General features: G+C 33.9%; 1 protein-coding gene across 1 annotated transcript; it reads left to right on the top strand.

Moving 5' to 3' along the window:
- The first annotated feature begins 13,042 nt into the window (after positions 1–13,042).
- LOC104612067 (uncharacterized) lies at positions 13,043–14,694 on the top strand. Its single transcript, XM_010279382.3, has 2 exons — positions 13,043–13,899; positions 14,182–14,694. Exons 1-2 carry the CDS (start codon positions 13,255–13,257, stop codon positions 14,266–14,268), a joined length of 732 nt encoding a protein of 243 aa, XP_010277684.1. The 5' UTR covers positions 13,043–13,254; the 3' UTR covers positions 14,269–14,694.
- Positions 14,695–23,140: the final 8,446 nt, after the last annotated feature.

The following is a 23,140-nucleotide window of genomic DNA, read 5'->3' on the forward strand; positions in this document are numbered from 1 at the left end:
TTGCCAAGGCGAGGCACAATGATCTTTTTACAGGCGTAAGCCTCAATGTGTGAAGCTTATATTTCGTGAGACCTCATTATTTCAAGAAAAAACATGCGAATTTACTGGAAAATAAGTTGACTAGTTGTAGAAGAGCTTTAATACAAATTCTTACAGATACTCAAATGGATATTATTAAGGACTCAAAGGCTCAGTTTGTTCTCAAATGGATATTACTAAGGACTCAAAAGGCTCAGCTTGTTCTCAAATGGATATTATTAAGGACTCAAAAGGCTCAGTTTGTTCTCAAATGGATATTATTAAGGACTCAACGGCTCAGTTTGTTTGCAATGTGATCGTCATTTGCACTGGTGTAAATGAATGGGGCTGCAAATGGGCTGTGTAAATTCTGCTTTTCTTTTGATTCAGATTTGAATTGTCTTATTTATTTATTAGAAATAAAATGAAGTGGTTCCCAATTTATATGAAAATGGATGGAGATAGGAGGATTATTTGTTTGGGACTGAGATGGGAAGCAAGATGGTGGTGCAAATTTTGTATCAGTTTTTGGTACAAAATTAGCACTGTCAGTAAATGCAAATGAGATAAAAGTACTAATTTTGTGTCAGGTGGCAGTGCAAATCATTTTAACAAATAAATAAATTTTAAACTGAATAGAGTGCAAAATTTGTATCTGTCCATCTGGTTTAGATTTACACTGCAAACAAAAAGAGCATAAATATTTGTATTAAATATAAAATACACCGGGAAATAGGATTTAATGGAGTTTGATTCTTTTACAATGCTAATGTGCCAAGCTGACACATTTCTGATTTCTGGTTATTTTTGAGAAGTATTTATCTTTTTTCTGGTTGTTTTTGAGAAGTATTTATCTTTTTTATGTTTTTTTTTTAATGCTAATGGAGTTTGATTTTTTTATTTCTCTTGAACTTATCCCGACTTTTAGATGCTCCCAAAGCCCTTTGTACATTTTCTGGTAAAATACGATTTCCTACAATATGCCAAATAGGGCATATCAGACTAAAATTGCACACTTTTGTTTATTTTATAATTTTTAAACATGTTTAGGGGAGACTGGATCTTCTCCTCACATAGGGCGCCTCACACCGACTTTACACGCACATCTTACTATGCATTGGGAACATCTTCCGTACTTATTAGTTTTTATTCACAGGAGACGTTTCCAATGCACAGTGGATGTGCTTGTGAGGCGCCCATGTGTGAGGAGCAGATCCCGTTTTGTTCAGGGGTTGGTGTAAGACCTGGCTACCCCCTGCAACAAGGTCTTACCCCGAAACTTTTTGTATTTTATGTATCGACGAGTCACCAATATGATACGTATTGGCCTTTGGGGGTTGCAAAATAAGAGAAAAATATACAATATAGGGGGAAGAAGGTAATTTTATATCATAGACTAGTGGCGACCCGTGCGATGCACGTAATTTGTTAAGTGAAAGCTAAACAATAGAAACATGCAAGAGTATAAAATTGTTTTATATTTTTATATTAATAATTATAAATAAATACTAAAAAATATATTAAATTAGTCAATAAAAAGTGTAATAACAAATAATAGTTTAATTTCTATTAAATATTAAAGAATAAGTTATAACAAAAATACAATAAATACAATATGTACAATAAATTAAATTTAAAAAGTTAAATAATAGTAGTTTAATCTCCAATAATTATTGAAAATTTTCTGCTAAATAACAAAACAAAAATAGATTTACATATAATTATTAAAAATATATTTATCACAAAAAATCATAAATAATTACTGAAAATAAAATAAATATTAATTTTAGTATATATAAGTATACAATAAATATAGATTAAGATTTTAAAATTATTATTAAAAGATATTATTTTTTTCAAAGTTATTTTCTAAAAATTATTAATTGATATAAATGAAATTAGGTATTTACAATATTATTTAGTTATTTAAATAATATGATTATTTAAATTTTACAATATTAATCATTAAAATTATAATTTGTACTATTATTACATAATTACGTTATTAATTTTTAAAGTGTTAAATTATTATTAATTTGGATATTATGTTATGATTATTTTTCTACTTTTAAAATATTTCATTATTTAAAATATTTAGTTATTTAAATATTTAAATAAAATATAAAATATTTAAAAATTTTTGTTATTTGAATTTTATTTATTTTAAAGTTATTATATAATATTAAATATGTGGTTATATAATTATTTAGCTATTTTTAGTATTTTGTTATTTAAGATATTTAGTTATTGAAATATTTAAATAATAATTTATTTTTTTAATGTTAAATTTTTATTATTTGAAAGACATTTAAATTGAATAATCTGGAAAATCATAACTTATATTTTTAATACATAATTTCGTGATGAATTTTGTAAAAATATAAAATTATTAATATTAGATAACCTGGAAGTTGTTTTCTAGAATTTTTAATTGATATAAGTGAAATTATTTATTTATATAATATCATTATTTAAAATTTAAAATATTAATTATTTATTGAATTTAATAATCCATAAAATTATAATTTGTACTATTATTACATAATTTTATAATTAATTTTGTAAAATAATAAGTTATTATTAATTTGAATATTATGTTATAATTATTTTTATACTTTTAAGAAAATTTTTAAATATTTTATATATTCTTTAAATATTTTAAATAAATGATATTTATATATTTAATAATGTTTTAAATAGCACAGAAAATTCCATTTGGCCCTTTCAAATTGTAATTAACAGCAATTACATAAACCTCATCAATTATTATTTCGAAACTATAACTACATTATTAATAGTAATCATATTTGAATATATATTTAATTATGTTTTAAGTAGCATAAAATTACATTTAATTACCAAAAATTGTCATAAGTTAGTAGAAGTGGACAGAAATTTGCCAAGAAAATAACTAAAAATATATTACCAATATTTCTGAAAATATGATAATTTCTGGAAATTAATGGAAATAGCACAAAATTACCAATAATTAACAAAATTTGTCACAATTTCCAAAAAATATATTTTAAATATAAGAAAATTACATTTAATTACAAAGAGTTGTCATAAATTGGTAGAAATGGACAGAATATGATAATTGTTAAAATAATGTATACTTATTTTATAATAAATTCATAATAAAAAAATATGATAATTAATATAAATAGATAATATGATAACCAAGACTCTCCCCTAGTTTTTATCTATATCTACCTAAAGAAAGTTTAAATTAAAAAATTTAAGAAATATTTAAATATTTTAAAAAAATTATATAATAACTTTAAAATATTCAAATATATATATATATATATATATATATATATATATATATATATATATATATATATATAATTTTCTCATTTTTTGAAACAACAAATGAAATGCTCTCCTTCCCCATAAAAAATTACCTAAAATATCTCTCTCTCTCCTACACTTTCCCAATAACCTAAATAATTTCCTCTCCTAAAATTTCTCCTAATAGATGGATAGATAGATAGCTAGTTAATGATTTTATTGATTGAATAGGGCTAATTTTGTCATTAAATAAAACACTTGGCAGTGTATGTGGACCACTTCTCATAGCCATTATTGGAAGGTATGTATCTTATAAATAAAAGTCTTTGGCAGGGGTCCTTTGCAGGTATTAAAAAGTCAAGGTAAGCTTACAAAGTGTTTTTTGTTTATTTTTAAATTTGGATCTTGGCTATCTTAGTTTTTACAAAGTGTTTTGAGTTGTAAAGATTACTTGTGCATGCACCTCTTTTTTGTATTTTGTTTGTGGTGTACAAAAGTTATGATAGATAGACTAGTATAACACATTGTATTACTCATGCACATTCTTTTATATATATATATATATTTTTGTGGTGCATGGGTCTTGGGAATTGGCAATGGGAGGAAAATTGATAGTGGCGAGGTAACACCCCTATACCTTATGATTTTCTTGTTTAAATCTACCAAATTTTATATTGGTCTGTAAATCTAAACTTTTTTTCAACATCTCTTTTTGTATATTGATGCCAATTGCAAGAATTGTCAAAGCAAATTGTGTGAGGTCTCTTGGAACTTGTGATTTCCTTGTTCAAATCTACCAAAATACATTAATTTAGGATCTGATCTTTGATAATCTTTTCTAAGTCAAAAAATATTGCTAGTGCCTTGAACTTTAGTTGGTGAACTTGTTGAACTCCATGAAGAAAAGCCCACCTTTCAGATTGTTGAATTATTTTTATTGTATTTTTCTCTAAAAATTGTACTTTAGATTGTTGAACTCCATGATGTATGCAGGTATAATCTAAAGGGAATATGAAAATACTAGAATTTGGGAGGATTGGCCAATTGATGGGGGAAATGACTCATGCAGAAGTTGTTATATTTCTGGCATTATAATATATCCAAAGTTTGATATACAGATTAAACCAATGTTCTGAAACAAGACTGATTTGGTGAATATGATATTTTGTGTTTTGATCATATTCACCAAGACTGATCATGGTGAATATGATATTTGGTGTTTTCACAAAAAAGGTGAAAACCAACCTGTACTGAAACAAGGCTGATCTGTTTGATCAACTAGGTTTACTTCAATGAAAACTGACCTGTTTTGATAGTTTTGAGGTTGAGCAGCCAAATTATATTACCTTGCTTGAACTGGGTCCACTTCAATGAAAACTAGACCTCATGCATGTAATAAATCACCTCTTAGTGGTTCTGCAGATGGGTTTTTCTGCATGTGACTAAACCATTTTAGTGTACTTCCAACTCCTAGGCATGCACCACTAAGTGGTACTTAAACTTCATTAGATGAAACTTGTTGAGCTTCATAGTAATTTCCTAGTTCAACAATTTCTAGGTTTGAACTTATATTATTAGGTTTCTTGTTCGATTATTAGTTAGATACTGAATTTAAACCTACGTGGTTTTATGATCAAGAGCATTTGCAATATTTTCCATGGAAGGTTGCTAGATTTGTTGGCATTTTGTATTTGCCTACTCTTTTCTGTTTTGGATCTGCATGTTGATTCTTTTTGGTTTAACTAGATTGATTCGATTGTCTTGGGTTTAACAAGACTGATCCGATTCTAGGACTTGAACTGTTGACTTTTTGGTTTAACAAGACTGATCTGATCCTTTGCAACATTGGCCATGCACTACTCCAAATATATCCTGTTTTTCTTCTTTTTTTCCCATTATTGTCATCATTTTGCATTTTTTATCATGAGCCTTTGTTACTTCCCTTAAAAATAGTGAAGAATTTCTATCACTATTTTATAATAATTTGCATGCGTTGATTGTGGGAATTGGATTGAAATAATGTGACTTTTTTGCTTTGTTTTTGTTTTCCTTTTAAAGTATATGAGAAACACTTTTTTCCTTCTTTTTAAGTTTTTAGAGAGAAGTGATTGGGTAACAGGTTTTAGTTATCTACATATACACATGATGCGTCAATTCCTTTTATTTTATTTTTATTATTTTGTTTATTTTTTCTTATCTTTTGGCTTTGTTATGTAATGTAAGATCACCATTTCTTTTTTCTCCTTGACTTGGTGGGGAAGGCCATAGTGAGAGTACCCAGAAGTGATGCAATTGAGAGTAGTATATATATTTTTCACAAATACTGAATACCGCCATTTAGTGAGAGGAACTATGAATGATGGTTGTTGCTATATATGTTGTAACCTTGAATACCGGCACTGGCCAGTATATTTTTCATTGAATACTGAACTTTTATATACTATTCTTTTTCTTTTTCTTTTTTGCTTGTGATTTTGTCTCTAGGTATTCATGGATGGATCAGTGACTGATCTGGTTTTGTTAGCTTGATTCATAATAAGTGCATACATGTTAAATGATGGGTGGGCTTCATTTTTTAGCTTGTTTCTGGACTTTGTTCTACTTATGGTAAGAGAAGAATAACCACCTCTTGATAATTATATGGTTTATTTTAGGGAAAATTCCAGATTAGCACCCTGTATTTTGGGTATAGTGCCACTTTGATTCCCAAACTTTAAAATGTGATAATTTAGCACCCGAACTTTTAAAATGTGCCAATCTAGTACCTGCCTTTAATCAATCCATTAACCAGCCGTTAAGTGTCACTTGAAAAGACAAAAATACCCTTTGAGGGTCATCTAATTCTCTTTATCAACCATCCAAACGTTGATAAAAAATGAACAGTCCCAAATCCCTTGCCTCTTCTGTTCAAGAAAGTTAGAGTCACCAGAATGCCCATTGAGATGTAACCCCAACTTTCTTGAATAGATAAGGCAAGGATTTGAGACTGTTCATTTTAAGAGAATTACTTGGCCTTTAGAAGCTAATTAAGGTGCCTGTTTACATGAACAAAAATAGATGAGTAAAAAAAAATAATAATAATCACAGTTGCTTTATGTTGCTCCAGTGCAGCTACGCTCGACCCAAGAACTCAGAGATGATCTAGCTGTTAGGAGATTTATCAATTTCATACTATCAGGTAGTACTATTATATTATGATAGATTAGTAGCTGAAGCTGATTCAAAGCAGATCAAGGTCCGAATTTCTACATCATAACCTCCACCAGCCCGATATATGGCTTCCCTTCTGCAACTAAAGATCTGCGGTTGGAACGTCCGGTGATGAAAGCTAGTCCTGCAATACCTGTAACTGGATCATAAGAACCATGCATGTATATCAATTCATGGTCTGCAGGAATGCATATGAACTTTTGGTGATATGATAAATTTTGGGTCCGTTTGGTTTGCAGTAATAGGGGTCTGGAATCGGAATTGGAATGGGTTATTCCGATTCCAACTGTTTGGTTGGGTGGAATCGAAATCTTATTTCCATTTCTGCTGGAATAGCATTCCCCCATTTGAGGGAATGGTCATTCCCTGCCCCTCCCTTGGGAATGAAATCCATTCCTGCTAATTTTAATTCCCATTCCCATTCCTGTCTGAACCAAACAGACTATGGGAATGGACCATTCCTATTCCGATTTGAAGGATTTCGATTCCAATTCCAACTATAAACCAAACGGACCCTTAGTTGGAAAGGCTCTAAAAATGACTTTTTGCTCTGCTAATAATATCCCAAGGTGATTGCTGCAAACAGTCAAAAAGCTTCTTATTCCTTGCTTCCCAACGAGACATAAGAACATGCAAAATCTGCCAAAGACCTGTTCATTTTCTGTTGGCTGAGAGTGATGCTGATATGACTTAACCAAGCTAGTACAATTTCATGCAGAGGTCTTGGATGTGAAGTATCTGGATTCAGATCTATTTAGTTGTGCCTAGCACCAATTTGTCCTTGAGAAAGGACACTTAAAGAAAGGGATTTGTGGTTTCTGATTAGGGTGAGCTACATTAACTGAGATGCTTTGGTCGAGCACTTGTGTTTCAAATAAGTTACGAAGAGTAGCTTCGTGTTACACTCACGATTCTTGCGTTTGGAATGCCCATATTAGCTTTTTGGATTTTCGTCAAATACAACTTCAATAGTTTCAATGAGGAGCCTATAACACACTTGAAATCTAAGTGCTTTGACCATAAGTATCATATCATTAATATATCATTAATGAGATTGTGAAGTGTGGGGATGTCAAAATTCAAAAGGTAGTATCAATGGATAATGTGGCATATCCATTAATTTAACCACTTTAGTAGAAAGTGTTTGAGAAATATGTAAAGAGTACATGTTTATAGTTTGTGCGTGATTGGAATTAAATGCAAGTGGGAATACTTGATATTGTATGCCTTTAGATTCAATGGTGTTTGTAATTGACTATTATTGTGAATAAAAGTACAATTATTTCATGTATTGTGGTTTGTTTATGCTAAATTAACCCTTGTACTACATTTTAGGATTATGTTTGAGACACCATATTTAGACTGTAGTCAAAATGTTCTTAACCAGTGAATAAACTTGGGTGGTTTAAGTGATGAAATAGACTGTCTCATCTGCTAGGTTTGTGACACAAAGTGTGGGAATGGGTGTTTATCTAAAACAATGAATCAGACCAAGTTTCAAATTATTCTTGGACTTTTGGATAGGTGGAATAGTTGAACCATTGCTTGTAATCTTTGACTTGATAATGGTACCCAACTGGATATCCAACAAAGCTAATTTTGATGGCATAAAACCCTAGGCACCTTCTCCTCCTTCCTACTCTCATGGTGAATCAGAATAATGAGAGGTCCACGTTCACCTCCATCCTCTCAAAGCTCTCACCTCTTTCTAGACCTTCGCTCTAGGTTCCACTTGTCAACACTACTCTCAAGTAGAGAGAACCTGCTATATTTTTCCTTGAAGATGTTTTACGCCAATCCTATGATCTCTTTTGTTAGGCTTTGATCGACAACTATATGTAGGGGTGAGCAAATGGGTAGGTTCTACTTGGAACCAAATGGAACTGACCTCAAATCGGTGTTGAATTGACCCTACCCAATCTGTTATAGGGTAGGGTCTGGTTCCAAATTCTTGGAACTGACCCCTACCTAGGCCGGTTTCAGGGTCTGAGTGTTTACCCTACCCGAACCGACCCGATGAACCAACCTTGGTTGGCCTTGGTGGAACCTACCTTGGAACTAGGCTTGCCTTAAAATAAACCCCAAAACGCTTTTGGGGATGTGAATATTTGAACCCAAGTAAAGGTGTCAATTGGATTGGATTTGGTCTAATCCGATCCAATCCGTTGTAAGTTCACTTGCAAATGGATTGGACCCAATCCAATCCAAATCCAATACAAACCAAATCCAATCCAATCCATTAAAATGTAAATAGACTAGACTGGATTCAATCCAAACCAAATGAAATATCAAAAATTATATAAAAAGCTAGAACATATAAAGAATAACAAAAATATATTAAAATGAAGAAAATCTAAAAATTACAAAAATATACCCTTTTGGTATTGAAAAAGCACTTTTGTAAAGTGCTTTTACAAAAATACCTTTATGAAAGTACTTCATAAAAGTACTTTTATAAAAGTACTTCCGTAAAAGTGCTGTTATACAAGTACATACATATAAATGTTTTTGTAAAAGTACTTTTACAAAAGCGCTTTCGTAAGTGTTTCTGTAAAAATGTTTTTGTAAAAATACTTTTATAAAAGTTCTTTCATATAAGTGCTTTTACAAAAGTACTTTCTCAAAAGTGCTTTTGTAAAAGTATTTCCGTAAAAGTTCTTTTATAGAAGTGATTTCGTAAAAGCACTTTTATAGTAGTACTTCTGTAAAAGTGTTTTTATAAAAATACTTCCGTAAAAGTTTTTTTGTAAAAGTGATTTCATAAAAGTACTTTTATAAAAGTGCTTTTGTAAAAGTACTTTTCATAAAATTACTTTTACAAAAGTGCTTTTGTAATAGTGTTTTCTTAAAAGTGCTTTCATAAAAGGGATTTTTTGTTGGTTCAGTTTTGATTGGTTTTAAATTGGACAAGGGTTTGGCCTCATGATCAGATTATTGAGAATTTGGTTTAAGTCCAATTTAGACCAATAAGAATATGGACATATTTATTTTGGATTGGCCCAATCCAATAATTATAATGGACCGTCCAAATCCGATTTGAAAAGGTTTTGGATCGGATTGGATCCCATCCAAAACCTTGATTGACACCCATAAACCCAAGCACTCATATTTACAGAGGCCATGGTCTCACTTGACCATTGAGCTACTTAAGTCTTAAGTTATTTGATCATTTGTTTTCATTTTAATATTTGAATGTGTACAATAAGTAATGTAAAATGTAATATTTATAAAATTTAAATTTAAATTATAAGTTTTGAACCATATAATGATAATCTACGCACTAAATTATTCAATTTAATCAATAAAGATAATATAAGTTTTAAACTATATATTACATTTATTGAAAAATCAAGTTTTTAAAGAATATGTTTCTTTTCTTTTTCTTTTTTGAAAGGGGAGTAAAGAAAGAACAGGTCCCATGGGTAGACCTTGGAACCGACCCTAGAACTAACTTTCATAGGGTAGGTTCTGATTCCAAAAACCTAGAACTGACCCCTACAAGGTAGGTTCCAGGTTCTGCCATGGGACCAAACGAACCGACCCATGCTCACCCCTAAATGTATGCATAACTGATCTTCTCTTCTGGAGTTCAAAGATTTTATCTGCAAATCTTTCGCATCAAAGAGCGAAATCTAGGTTATTGCCTTGGACTCCAAGCATATTCTAATTTGTTTTGTATAGGAGGAAGATTATCTTAAGCTATGTTTGATTTGAAAGAAAATATAGCTAAGGTATGGGTAATAGAGGTTTCAAAGTTTTGAAAGCATATTCTGATTTCCCTTTCTTTCCTTATCTTTTCCTTCAAACAAACATAGCTGAGGTATGGCTAATAGAGGTTTCAAAGTTTGATGTTTTATCATTAGACTATTCAAGTGGGTTTTTCATTTCGAACTAGGCTAGGAACTTTTCATCATTCCGATCTCTAGATCAATTTCCCATTCCTACTGGTGAACTTTTATGTAGAGGGACTACTTGGATTGATTGCACGTGCAATCGACCTGGTACTAAAGTTTGATCAAACCACTATCACGCTCTCAAAGACTATGGAGGCTAGGGCTTGCATCGAAGTAGATTTCTCGAACCCCTGCCCCCATAGAGTTTGGATCAGATTTGGAAAGCAAAGTTTTTGGCAACAAGTGGTTTATTAAAACCTACCACACTATTGTGAGATCTGTTACAAAATAGGGCATGCAGCGGTAAACTAGAAAAAATATAGAAAATTAGAAAAGTTCAAAGAAAATTAATGATAAGGAGAAGAAACCAACTTCACTAGTACAAAGAAAACTAGTGAAGTTGTTACTTCAACGCTACCACCTAGCATCTGCTTGGCATCGATGCTGTTGCTCCAGAAAACGGTGATACATCAACACCATATTGGAAAAAATGGTGCTCCAGGAAACGTCAATATGTTTGAAACTGTTTTTTCATAAAAAAATGTGCTCCAAGTATGCCTTGAAAATCGAGAAGGCATGGTTTGGAGCAATGCCGAATTCGACGTTTTTTTAGATTGGAGCTTGTTGCTGTCAACGAGGATATGGTGTGGCAGTGACGTGGACTTCCTATAATGAGTACTAGTGCTGAAAACAGATATGGAGCACTGATACCAAATAGAAGGTGTTACTGTTGCTCCAGGAAATGTCCTACCTGGCAACAATGCTTCCAAAAAAAAAGAATACATTGTTTTCTTAGAAAATGGTGCTTCCAACCCACACATCAGAAGTGTTGTATCTGCAGCATCGATGCCAAACATATACCTAGTGATTATTTCCTTTGATGCATAAACTACTATCGAGTTTAATGCTACGGTAATGAGACCTACAGTTATGATAATGACCCCCTTGAACTTTCACTTTGTGACAATTAGTGACAATTGCCCTTTTGAAATTTCATTTATGATAATGACCCCCTTAAACTTTCACTTTGTGACAAATACCCCTTGGTCATTAAATCAAGTGATGGGAATGTGTTAAATTACCAAAATATCCACATAAACTTTTCTTATTTTCTTTTCTCGTATTTTTCTCTTAATCCTTAATTGAACTAAAAATACCTTTATTTTTTCCAAACAAAACTAGTTAAAATATCAAGAATCATTTCAATGGCATAGAAAAACAAGTTTCTTTAAATTCTTATTTCATATCATTGACATGAATGTCTCTCTTCTCTTAAAATAAAAAAAAAACAACTATCCACTCATTTCTCTAAATTAAGAAAAACCAAATAATGAAACCTTAAATTTATATCTTGAGAAAGAAACCTCTAAGCCATTCCATTTAAATATTTAATCTAACTAGAAATCTGTAAGGATGTATTAGAGCAAATGAGAGAACTTCAATATTATATTTAAAAAAATAGTCAAATCATACATAATTCAAATAAATAAGAAAACATTAGTTTGGGGTTTAAAAAAAAAAATAAAAAGCTGAATAAAAATCTTTTTTGAAGTTAATGGATGGAACTCTAATGGAGGGGAGCAGCATCTGTCACAGTGAAACTTTAGGTGGTCTTTATCGCAAATAAAAACTTAGTGGGACACCATAGTACAAATGTCTTTATAATTTATAATAAAAAAATATCATAATACATAGTACGGGGAGTCCAGATCTACTCCTCATAGCATACCTCACACCAACCTGATATCATGTCCTTGAGGAGATGTTCATAATACGAGGTGGGATGTGATTGTGAGGTTCGGTGTAAGGTGCGCTCTTGATGAGCATATACTCTAGTCAATCATTAAGTATAGATCATGTAGGGGACAGCAACTGACCACTGGATCCGAATTGTTTGGTTTTGGATTTGAGTAGGCGGTAGGTCCCAATTTGATTGGGTTAGGAGTAGCATTATCCTTGCTCCATGTGGATTTAGCAATTAGAATATTCCAACTCTGAAAGCTGGTGGCATTTTAATACAATAACGCGCGCCACATTCCCACATTTTCTCCTCTTTTCATTTTTATCTTTTCCCATAACACCACCGAAACCGCCAAAACCCCAAAAGGTTAAAAAGCAAGAAGACAGCCAAACAAAACCAACACGAGCAATTTGATCTAATACTGCATATTTGAGAGGAGAGACCGAAGCCCTCCTCAGGGCGCCTCACACCGATCTCACATGAGGCGCCCATGTGTGAGAAGCATATCCCGTTCCCATATCTCACTATAAAACTGCAACTCACTATAAAAGTGGGATCCGCCGTGTGATGTAAATTCATGTTGATAGAGGGTTGGAACGCCTTGCGTTGGCAGGTTATCCGGACTCCACCTCAGTGCGTCTCACTAACATCCATGATCCACCTCTACGTACGGCGCAGATTAGAGACAACCCTTTTATGAATGGGAGAGAGGGTGAGAGACAGAAAGCAATCGATTGTATGCCATAAAACCAGTGAGCCCCACAATTGTGGGGCCCAATAATTTTATGGTCTTGATTGTAAGGGCAATGAAGCCAAAAGTACTCAATAATTACCCCTCTTTTAGTTATTTTAATATACTAATGAGAGCAGGAAAAAGAGATTTTTCATGGTAGAAAAGGCAGGAAAAACAGGCCTCAAAATCTACAAACCTTTTTCTTCTTCTTCTCTCCATTTTCTTCTTCTTCTTCTCTCCATTTTCTGTGAAGAAGAAGAAAAGGAGAAGAGAGAAGAGGAAGGGCGTGTACATATATCAATTTGTTTATTTTGCTGAGAAGGTTCAACTCTTCAAGAAGCTCACCCTGCGCAGAGTAGCATAACATGGCGACCAGGATTAACATGAACTGTGAGAACGCCTCACATCCACCGGGCCCGTCGCAGAACCACCACCTTCACCATACCCAGCAGCGGCGCCACCACCAAGACGACTTCTACCACTATCCCAGCTCCTCTTCCTCGGCCGCCTCCTTCAAGGGCTGCTGTTGCTGCCTCTTCTTGCTCATGACCTTCCTAGCTCTCCTCGTCCTCGCCGTGGTCCTTATAATCATCCTCGCGGTGAAACCCAAGAAGCCCCAGTTCAACCTCGAGCAGGTAGCCGTCCAGTACGTGGGCGTCACGGCCGGCCCGTCGCCGACAACGACGGGGGCGTCGCTGTCGCTTAGCATAAGAATGCTGTTCACGGCGGTGAACCCGAACAAGGTGAGTATCAAGTACAGCGAGTCGAGGTTCTACGTGATGTACCGAGGGGTTCCGCTCGGCTTGGCGGCGGTGCCGGGATTTTATCAGCCGGCACACAGTGTCAGGCAAGTGGAGACCACCGTTGGTGTGGACAGAGTCTACTTGACTGAGGGAGACGCCGCTGATTTGGTTAAAGATGCTTCTCTCAATGATCGCGTGGAGCTCAGGATTACTGGTGATGTTGGGGCGAAGATCCGAATTTTAGATTTCAATTCTCCCAGGGTTCAGGTTAGCACTTAGTAGCTACCCTCTATATTTTAGCTCTTATCCTCAATCTTCTTTTCTCTGTGCTAAAGTGACCACATTCCCCGTTGCTACTTTGCTACTGGTCTAATTCTTTGCTAACATGCTCCTCCATGTACCCTGGTTGCAGAAAGTGCAATAGGGTTTTTAAGTTCTTGTCTGGTTTTGTCATTTTGTTTTAGCTCCGCCATTGAGATGCTTGCAGAGTTCTGTTATCTGTTTTCTCAGTAAAATATAAATGAAATATGAATGGGTTTGTGGTGACAGGTTGCTGTGGATTGTGCAATAGTGATAAGTCCAAGGAAACAGTCACTGACATACAAGCAATGTGGAGTGGATAGCGTGAGCGTCTGAAAGGGAACTCTTGTTCTCCTTCTCTTTTATATATCTCTCTGTAGTGTCCCCTTTTATTTAACTGGGAAATCCTGAATCTTTACAACCTGAACTCACTCTCCAGACAAGGAATTTGGTTTATTTTGGAGAGGGAGGAGACCCCATTGAGAGAAGATGGAGAAAGAGAAAGAAAAACCCTTACCCAATTGCACTCACTCCTCTGTATGGAAAAATTTTGTTTACATTCAAATGCCAATTTTCATTGTTTTGATTGTGAATGGAGAGAATTGAGTAGAGCAGAGCTTATTACTTTCTATCCTGGTATGTACTATTGCTGTGGTAGCCAAGAGTTGATTCTAATTCATTCCTTTCCATTACTGGATCTATATTGAACACTGTTTCTTTAAAGGGAATGAGATCAGTCTGCATAAAATAATAATTAATGTCTGGAGATAACAGTCTCTTGTTTTTTTTCCTCTTCTATTCCTTGTGAAATTTTCTTCTATGAAACGAACTACAGAATCATGTTTTCTTCTAATGGTGTTACTCTCAAAGACGCTTAAATGGTAGAAGATTGGTCGGATTATAAATTTCTTCCCAACTCTGATCTCACTCGTTGTCATCACCACCAATGGAATTATGGAAATGCCCAACTAGGTCTGAGTGTCTGACCAGGTTGTACAACTGGGTTGTGGCTTGTGCCTTGTGGGTCGGCTGGTCCGACCATTCGGAATGTAAGATCTTTAAAGCTGTCAATGGGTTGGGTCTGGTTCGTGATGTAATCTGGACAATCTGATATTTGGAACCGGACCAATTATTAATCGTGACAATCGGGTCTGACCCAATGGTATGTTTGGTTTGAAGGAAAAGGTAGAGAAAGGAAAAGAAAGGTAGGAAAAGTAAGGAAAATCTTTTCCTTTAAATCAAACACAACCCAATAGACCAGATTATACTCGGTATCTATAATTACTTACTAAAATCTCATTTTGACAATATAATCTTAATAAAACTGAAGTAAAATATTTAACGATTGATAAAATGTTATTTTTAATCATAGTTGTTTTATATACTAGTTATGAAATTTACCATATTAAACATTAAATATAACAAAAATTATAAAAAATGAGATTTTTTATATTATTAACTAAATAATAGTTTAAGGTCTTAAGCAGCAAGAATTAGCCCCAAACCAATTATTAATTGGAAGTTGGAACAAAAACATAGAACTAGAAAGTTATAAAGGGAGGTCAGATTGGCACCCCACAGACGTTCTATTTTTACATGTACATCTCATCATGCATTGAGAACATTTTCCATATTTTCCCGTATTTTTCATGAAAAGATCTTTCCAATACACAGCTGTATGACCCATGTAGGACGTTGTTGCGAATTCCATTAAAGGGCCTACAACATACTTAACAAAATAAAAAGCAATTAAGGAGTTCACAATCAACTTAATGACTTAATTTACTAAAAATAAAAAGCAATGACCATTCAGTTCATCAAAGTGGCTTATGTGAGTCAGCAATGGGTGCTATACTTCTATTACAAAGCAATGCTTTCTTGAGTAAATGAAGAAAAAAAAAGATGTTGCCATGTATGAAAAACTCTGTTTTGATGGGCAAAAGAGAATATAAGCATTAGGAATCTCAACAGGTTCATCCCACACCCATCCCAATAATTCCAAGCTGATACGATATTTTTTCTTTGGAAGAATGACGGTTTAGCGCAGGGTCAGAATTCATAGGCACAAAGTATAGTTGGGGTAGATGCCAGTTCGAAATTGATGCTAATTCATGGGCAGGCATTGATACATAGGGTACATGCAGTAAAAATCAGAATTCTACGATGGGCCTATTCATAATTTTTCAGGTATTTTTTTTTTTAAATAAGATTCAAAAATACTACATACAACGAGAATAGTATATCCCCAAAAATCAGCAAGACAAATAAGAAAAAAAACGGTGGAGAATAAGTGCGTATCAAATCTGACCCTATTTTTATTATAATACAACTATACTCAATCATGTCTAAATTTACAAATATTAAAATGCTATAATACGAATCAAGGTTTCGTAAATGGGACGGAAAAAGAACTGATTTAACGACTAGTTTCCCGGTCAGATAATCTGATCATTCAGTCCGAATCCCGATTGGACAGTTTTTAGGTCCAAAACTGGTCCCAAACTCATGACCGTTCCTGAGTCAACTGGGTCAAATGATCTGATCGTTCAGTCCGAATCCCAATTATACAGTTTTGAGGTTCAAAACTGGTCCCAAACTCATGACCGTTCCTGAGTCAACCGGTCCAACCATCAGATCTAATCCGATTTTCAAAACCATGATACCAACTGTCAGACTTAAAACGGGTTCACCTCATTCTGAAACTTGATTAAGGTTGACCTATATCCAAGCAAGTTAGTGCTAGGTCATTGATTGCGTATGTTCGGTTTTCTTAGAGGCGTAAACCCTTATCTGAAAAATGGTACTTTAAGCATTTTTTTTGCTTTTTTTATTTAGTTGGACGTTTTATGGGCATTTCAAGTAAACATTTTTCCAAATGCCCCATATAGATAAATCAAAGGGTTTTAGTTTTCTAGTGTTTATTTGATAAACCATGGTTTTCAAAACCGGACCGGAAAAATCAGGAATCGGTTCCATTTTCCTCAAAAACCGGATTTTCCCCCTAAAACCATTGATTTTGATTAGTGAATTTCTGAATCAGGCAGTTAATTGTTCGAACGGTTTTGACCGTTTTTTATTTTTTTGTCAGAATGGGCCGAGTGTTCGGTTTGAGCGATTGGACCATTTGACTCGGTAACCGAACCCCTAACCGGTTCGGTCACCGGATCAGTTTTAAAAATCATATGATAAACAGTAAAACCAAATAGTGATTTTATATGCAATAAACACCAATACCTATATAACACTGATATAATAATATTTTTTTAATAAACACCCACAAAACCAAACACATAATAATAGAGCCTTCCACCACGAATACAGCAGAACATCAATATTTACCTGTGGAGATATGCTTTCTCCACGTCTTTATAATGGTTATTGATAACAAGATGATTAATGTATCTCTTTGCTCCTCGGGTGTAACTGAATCCATTCTTCCAACAAAAGTAAATACTATATGAGTCCGGATCTACTACATTTGTTGTGCACTTCCATTGAATCTGTGACAGATGTCTACATGTGTAGTTTTATCGTGTAGGTTTGACCTTCGAAGCCATATATATTCAAGGATCAAGGGGACGCCAAATGACCATCTCTTCTACCATATCTAATTTGTATATGTATTTATTTTTTATTAGCCCAGTTTTGAAAGAATACAAATATAAATATATAGTGTAAAATTTTATATTTTGTATTATTTTGTATATATTTGTGTTGTATATATTTGTATTTGCAATCTTTTAAAATTGAACTTTAGTGAGTTATTTATCCGAGTAAATACAGTTTACCTAGGTAAGTTTTTCTTGGAAAACACTTATCCAGGTAGGTAAGTGCATTTACCCATGTTCTTTTATTTTTCATGTAAATAAGGCAATGAACATTTTAGCCATAAAAATCCATTATTAAAATGGGCATTTTTGTCCTATTCAAGTATTGACAACTTTCCCCCTAGGTGAAAAAGTTATTTATCTACCTAGGAGATGGGTATCACTTATCTAGGTAAGTGGTACGTAGGAAAATAAATTTTTCCCAATCCCCACATAAATCTAAAAAAACGAATATGAGATTCTTGATCAATGGGAACCAAAATCCCATTGGCCAACTTTCCTCCCTCTCAAAATCCGAAAAAAGAATGCCCCAGTAAGCTGTTGAAACTCCCTTGAAGTTTGGTAATTGCAGTTATCTCCCTTGAACTTTCTAGCATAGTTGCAATTAGAATCCTCCAAAGAGAGTTACGAAAATGTCCAAAATACTCATATAGTAACTTTTGACCAAAATGTTTATTTTCCTAATTTTCTCTTCATATGAATATCTAGCCCAAACTCTTTCAATCTCTTTTCTGAAATTGATTTATTTTCTAAATTTTCCTTCGTATCAATCACTTAGACTCCATTTGGAATGAGTATAAATACAAATATGTAGAATGCAAAATCTTGTATTTTGTATGACTTTTATGTATTTGTACTGTACATATTTGCATTTGTACTCTTTCCAAGGCTCAGTTTGGAAGGAGTACAAATACGAATTTATAAAGCACAAAACCTTAAATTTTGTATTATTTTGTTTGTATTTGCACTCTACATATTTGTATTTATACTCCTTCCAAACTGAGCCTTAATGGCAAATCTACAACTTTAAATTCTCTTTCTTCTTCTTCTTTTTTTTTTGTTTATAAAATTTGTATTTGCTTTTCTCTAAAAACAACTTCAATAGTAACTACATGGGAATTTTGGATATTTTTGTGCCTCTTATTAGAGGATTTTAATAGAGGTGTCAGAAAGTTTAGGGAACGCGATTGCAATTACCAAACTTCAAGGGAGGTTTTAACAATTAACCCTTTTTATGGGTGGCATTCCCTCTTCCTTATGTAGTTTGATTTTTAATAGTCAATCTTAATAAGTTTTGTAATTCATATGTATTTACTTTTGATATTTAATATGTAGAGAATGCATACCAGTACGACCTTCAAGCCTAACCTATTCTTATAACCTGGTGCACCTTCACTAGTTGGAATTTGTGATGCTCTCTCCCCCAAAAGAGAAAGAAACAAGAGTAAATAACAATGCCATATAATCTCTAGGATCCACGTAGGTTATTGACAAGGTTTAAAGCATCATCATCATAATGAGCAGGAAAAGGAGGAGGGTAATTTCAAGAGATGCATTAAGATATGTCAAGGAAAACTTGAATATGATAAAAAAAAATATGGGTGCCACTATGATACGGAAAAGATATTATATCTGAAAAACAACTGACTAATAAAGTGGAATCATAAACGTGATAGCAAATAAGGGTTTTTTTTTTTTTATCAAAATTCATGGATGGGTTTTGATTGGTCAAAACTCTTTCCATTCCATATCTTCAGGTCATGTTGGGGCCATGCCTGATTGGCATGAATTTGTCAAGTGGGAAGCCTAGCACGGCCCAAGGCTTTAAAGCATCATCATCATAACGAACAGGAAAAGGAGGAGGGTAATTTCAAGAGATGCATTAAGATATGTCAAGGAAAACTTGAATATGATAAAAAAAAATGGGTGCCACTATGATACGGAACAGATATTATATCTGAAAAACAACTGACCAATAAAGTGGAATCATAAACATGATAGCAAATAAGGGTTTTTTTTATCAAAATTCATGGATGGGTTTTGATTGGTCAAAACTCTTTCCATTCCATATCTTCAGGTCATGTCGGGGCCATGCCTGATTGGCATGAATTTGTCAAGAGGGAAGCCTAGCACGGCCCAAGGCTTTAAGCCCAATGGGCTATGGGCTAGGTTGAGCCTAGCCAGCTAGCCTAATTAGGCCGAGCTATGGACCAACGCATTTTTTAAGAAAATTTGAAAAAATAATAAAAATAAAAATTACAATAAAATTGAAAGATTGCAACATTGCAAGAACGAATTGAAAAAAAAAATTTATAATTTTATTCCATATGAATAATCAATTCATACAATAAAATGATTAAATGAAATTGAAAAAAACTTACAATAACATTATAAAAATACTTTAGTAAATTGAAAAAATACAATGGAAATTAAAAAAATACAAATAACTTACAAGTTACAAATAAAAAAAAAATCAAGATTTACAATAATCTCAAAACTTTTCTTCAATTCCAAGTTCCACTTTCATATTCTAGTGATACATTGGATGATGTGCCATATCCCCCTTTATCTTGCAACTTATCTTCCTCATTTAACCAATTTTTTTAGACAAGTACACATCTCTAATGTTTCATCTATCATTTGGTTCCTATTCTCATCAAACCACTTTGTTTCCTATACTAGAACAAGATTATGATGCTATTAAGGACATTGAAGGGGTTAGATCATGTGCCATGACAACAAACACAAGATAATTATTTTCCTGTGTTTTCCACCAAGCTAAATATTAAAATTATCAATTTCCTCAAATGTGAGAAAGGTAAAAAATTATTTTGCAAATAAAAATTTAGTTTATTGATGAACTTGAATTAGAAGAAAAACAAGATGAGGAAACAATGCCTCTACTTATTAAAGACCCACACCTCAACTATACTTGATGTCATACAACTACTACTACTACTATTACTACTACTACTACTGCTATTGTTGTTGTTGCTGCTGCTGCTACTACTAGGTTCAGTTGATAGCACTAAACTAGTTTATTTTTGTTTTTTTAATTCTAGATTCATAAATATTATGCATATCAAATAATATTTTTTTTTTAATTTTTTTTTTCTTTTTGTTTACCATTATCTATTTGCATATTTTCATTATATGAATTATGTATTATATTTACACCTATTTTGATCCTAGATCTAATATTGTATCTTAATTTTGATTGATCTAGGATTGTGAAGGCTTGGTCTTTTGAATCTGCATTAATGGGTTAATGAAGCCAACTTGGCTAAGCTGGGATGGAAAGTCCTTAATGAGGATAGTAATCTATGGGTCAAAGTGGTTAGGTAAAGTATTTGAGAAAGGAGAATTTATGGAGTGCAAAAAGTAATAAGAGGATTTCTTGGGCTTGGAGGGGTATCCTTAGTGCAAGAGATCTCTTAGAAAGAGGGCTTAGATGGGAAGTTGGGAATGGTAAATCCATTAACTTTTGGAATGATAGATGGATGGATGATTCATCTTGTTCAGTTCATGGCTGAACTGGCCCTGCGAAACACATGGCCACCCAGTTGTCGCCCGGCCACGTCATCCTAGTTTGGCCATGTCGGCCTAGCTCGGCCGAGCTACGCTATTATGGTGTCCCCCATCTTATCCTTTCAGCCACATCAACTACACGTCATGTAGATGAGCACAACTATGGATAAAGAGGAATAAGGAAGACGACTCCGCTGGGGAATGGGACTCTATCCCGAATACATTGGCGGCTAACCTCATCCCGACAACCCCGGAAGCTCAATCTGACCAAGACACGGAGCTTTGGCTAAAAAAGAGTACTCCAGGCTCGAGGTAAGGGGCCCCCAACTTCTAAGACCTACACTGCTATTCAGCTTGGACCAGCATCTTTATAGCTCGGCCCGACCACCTACCACCTCCTATGACTTGAGCGTCAGAGTACTTAACCCGAGGATAACTCATCGGGCCTCTAACTTCTTTTTCCTTGATCACAGGTCTTGAAGCGCGGCCTTGTCCTTGTATCTCGCCCCCCCCCCTGCCAGTAAGGACTATCTGGTTGCTCTCCTTAGTTCGTGCACTATCTCGGATTGAGTAGCATCACATCTATTGCTGAAAGTTCAAGTATAAGACAGGGTGAGCCAGATAATATGTGTGTGAGTGACTAGAGGGAGGATAAAATCCATAGATTTGTCCCTAATATTGTATGGAATAAGATAAAATCTATTTCCATTCCATCAGGAGAAGTTGTTGACAAATTGATATGGAGATTGAATCCAAGTGGTGAATTTTCGTTGAAGTTAGCTTATAAATTGAAATGCAGTTTGTCTTCCAATAGAGAAAATAGTGTCAACCGGAGAGCTCTCGTATGGAACCTGAAATGCCATCCTAAGCTCAAGGTCTTTCTTTTCTTACTACTGAAAAACAAGCTCCCTTCAAAAATCCTAATGAGGGCTAGGGGTTTAAATATAGATGGAGATTGTAGTTTTTGCGGGGAAGAGGAAGATTTAGACCATGTCTTTAAGAGGTGTGTGAGGTGGCTAAACATGTTTGGGTTGTTGTAAACCAGAGTGTGTTGGGCCCTAATGAGTTAGATCCGGATTTAATGGCATAGTGGTCAATTTTATATGAGACAGATTTGAAAAGTAAATGCAATATGATGGAAAAGTGTATTAATATCCTTTGGCAAATTTGGAAAAATTGACATCAGAAAACTTTTTTCAATAACTCAGCCCCTCCTCAACTCGTTGTGGAAAAAAATTCAAAGAATTTGGTTGAGTTTTTTGATACTTTGCAAGACCCGGGAACTTTAGGAGAAAGGAAAAAGTGGATACGTTTTACATGGCTTCCCCCCGATCCAGGATTGATTAAAATGAATTTTGATGCGTCTTGCTCAAGCAATGGGACGCATTCGGTGGCTACGATTGCTAGGAATCAGCATGTTAGAACAATGGACTTCAAAGGCTACACTCTTGGCATCTCTACCATCAATGTTGCGAAAACATGGGCTGTGTGGGAGGCACATAATCTGGCTGCAACTTTAGAGATCACGCGATTATTATTGAAGGGGACTTGAAGTTCATCATTTCTTATCTTAATGGTCAAGTCACCCATCCTTGGAATCTTAGGAAGATTGTGCAAGATTGCTTGTGGATCAAGGATCAGCTGATGCATGGTGTGCGGTATAGACATGTCTACAAAGAAGCTAATCAGGCAGCAGACTGGCTTGCTAATGAAGCTTATTTAGTTCTTAATGGTTCTATATCTTTAAATCTTTGTAACTTCCCTCTGGAATTAAACTTTATTTGCTGGAGCGACTTGTGGGGTTGTGCTAATCCCCGACTTGTGTAGCACTGCATGGTTTTATTAAAATAAAAAAAAAGAAATATGTTCCAATATTTTTAATGTTGATTTCCATTTCTTCAATAATATTTTCAAAATATTCTTCTTTTCTATGTTTTGCAAAACATGCACTAATTTCCATTTCTTCAATAATTGTACAGTCATTTGTAAAAAATCTTTTCTACAAATTCCTTCATTCCAATCAAAATCAATTATTATATTATTTGGAATTCTTACATTATAAAAGTTTGTTA

The sequence above is a fragment of the Nelumbo nucifera genome, chromosome 1 (genome assembly GCF_055504915.1).
Source record: "Nelumbo nucifera cultivar China Antique chromosome 1, China Antique-T2T, whole genome shotgun sequence".
NCBI lineage: Eukaryota > Viridiplantae > Streptophyta > Magnoliopsida > Proteales > Nelumbonaceae > Nelumbo > Nelumbo nucifera.

What these genes read in the sequence shown, in the direction of transcription:
- LOC104612067 (XM_010279382.3), top strand. Translation starts at nt 13,255, where the DNA reads ATGGCGACCAGGATTAACATGAACTGTGAGAACGCCTCACATCCACCG. An exon ending in TCAATTCTCCCAGGGTTCAG is followed by an intron (nt 13,900 to 14,181) that starts GTTAGCACTTAG and finishes TTGTGGTGACAG; the next exon opens with GTTGCTGTGGATTGTGCAAT.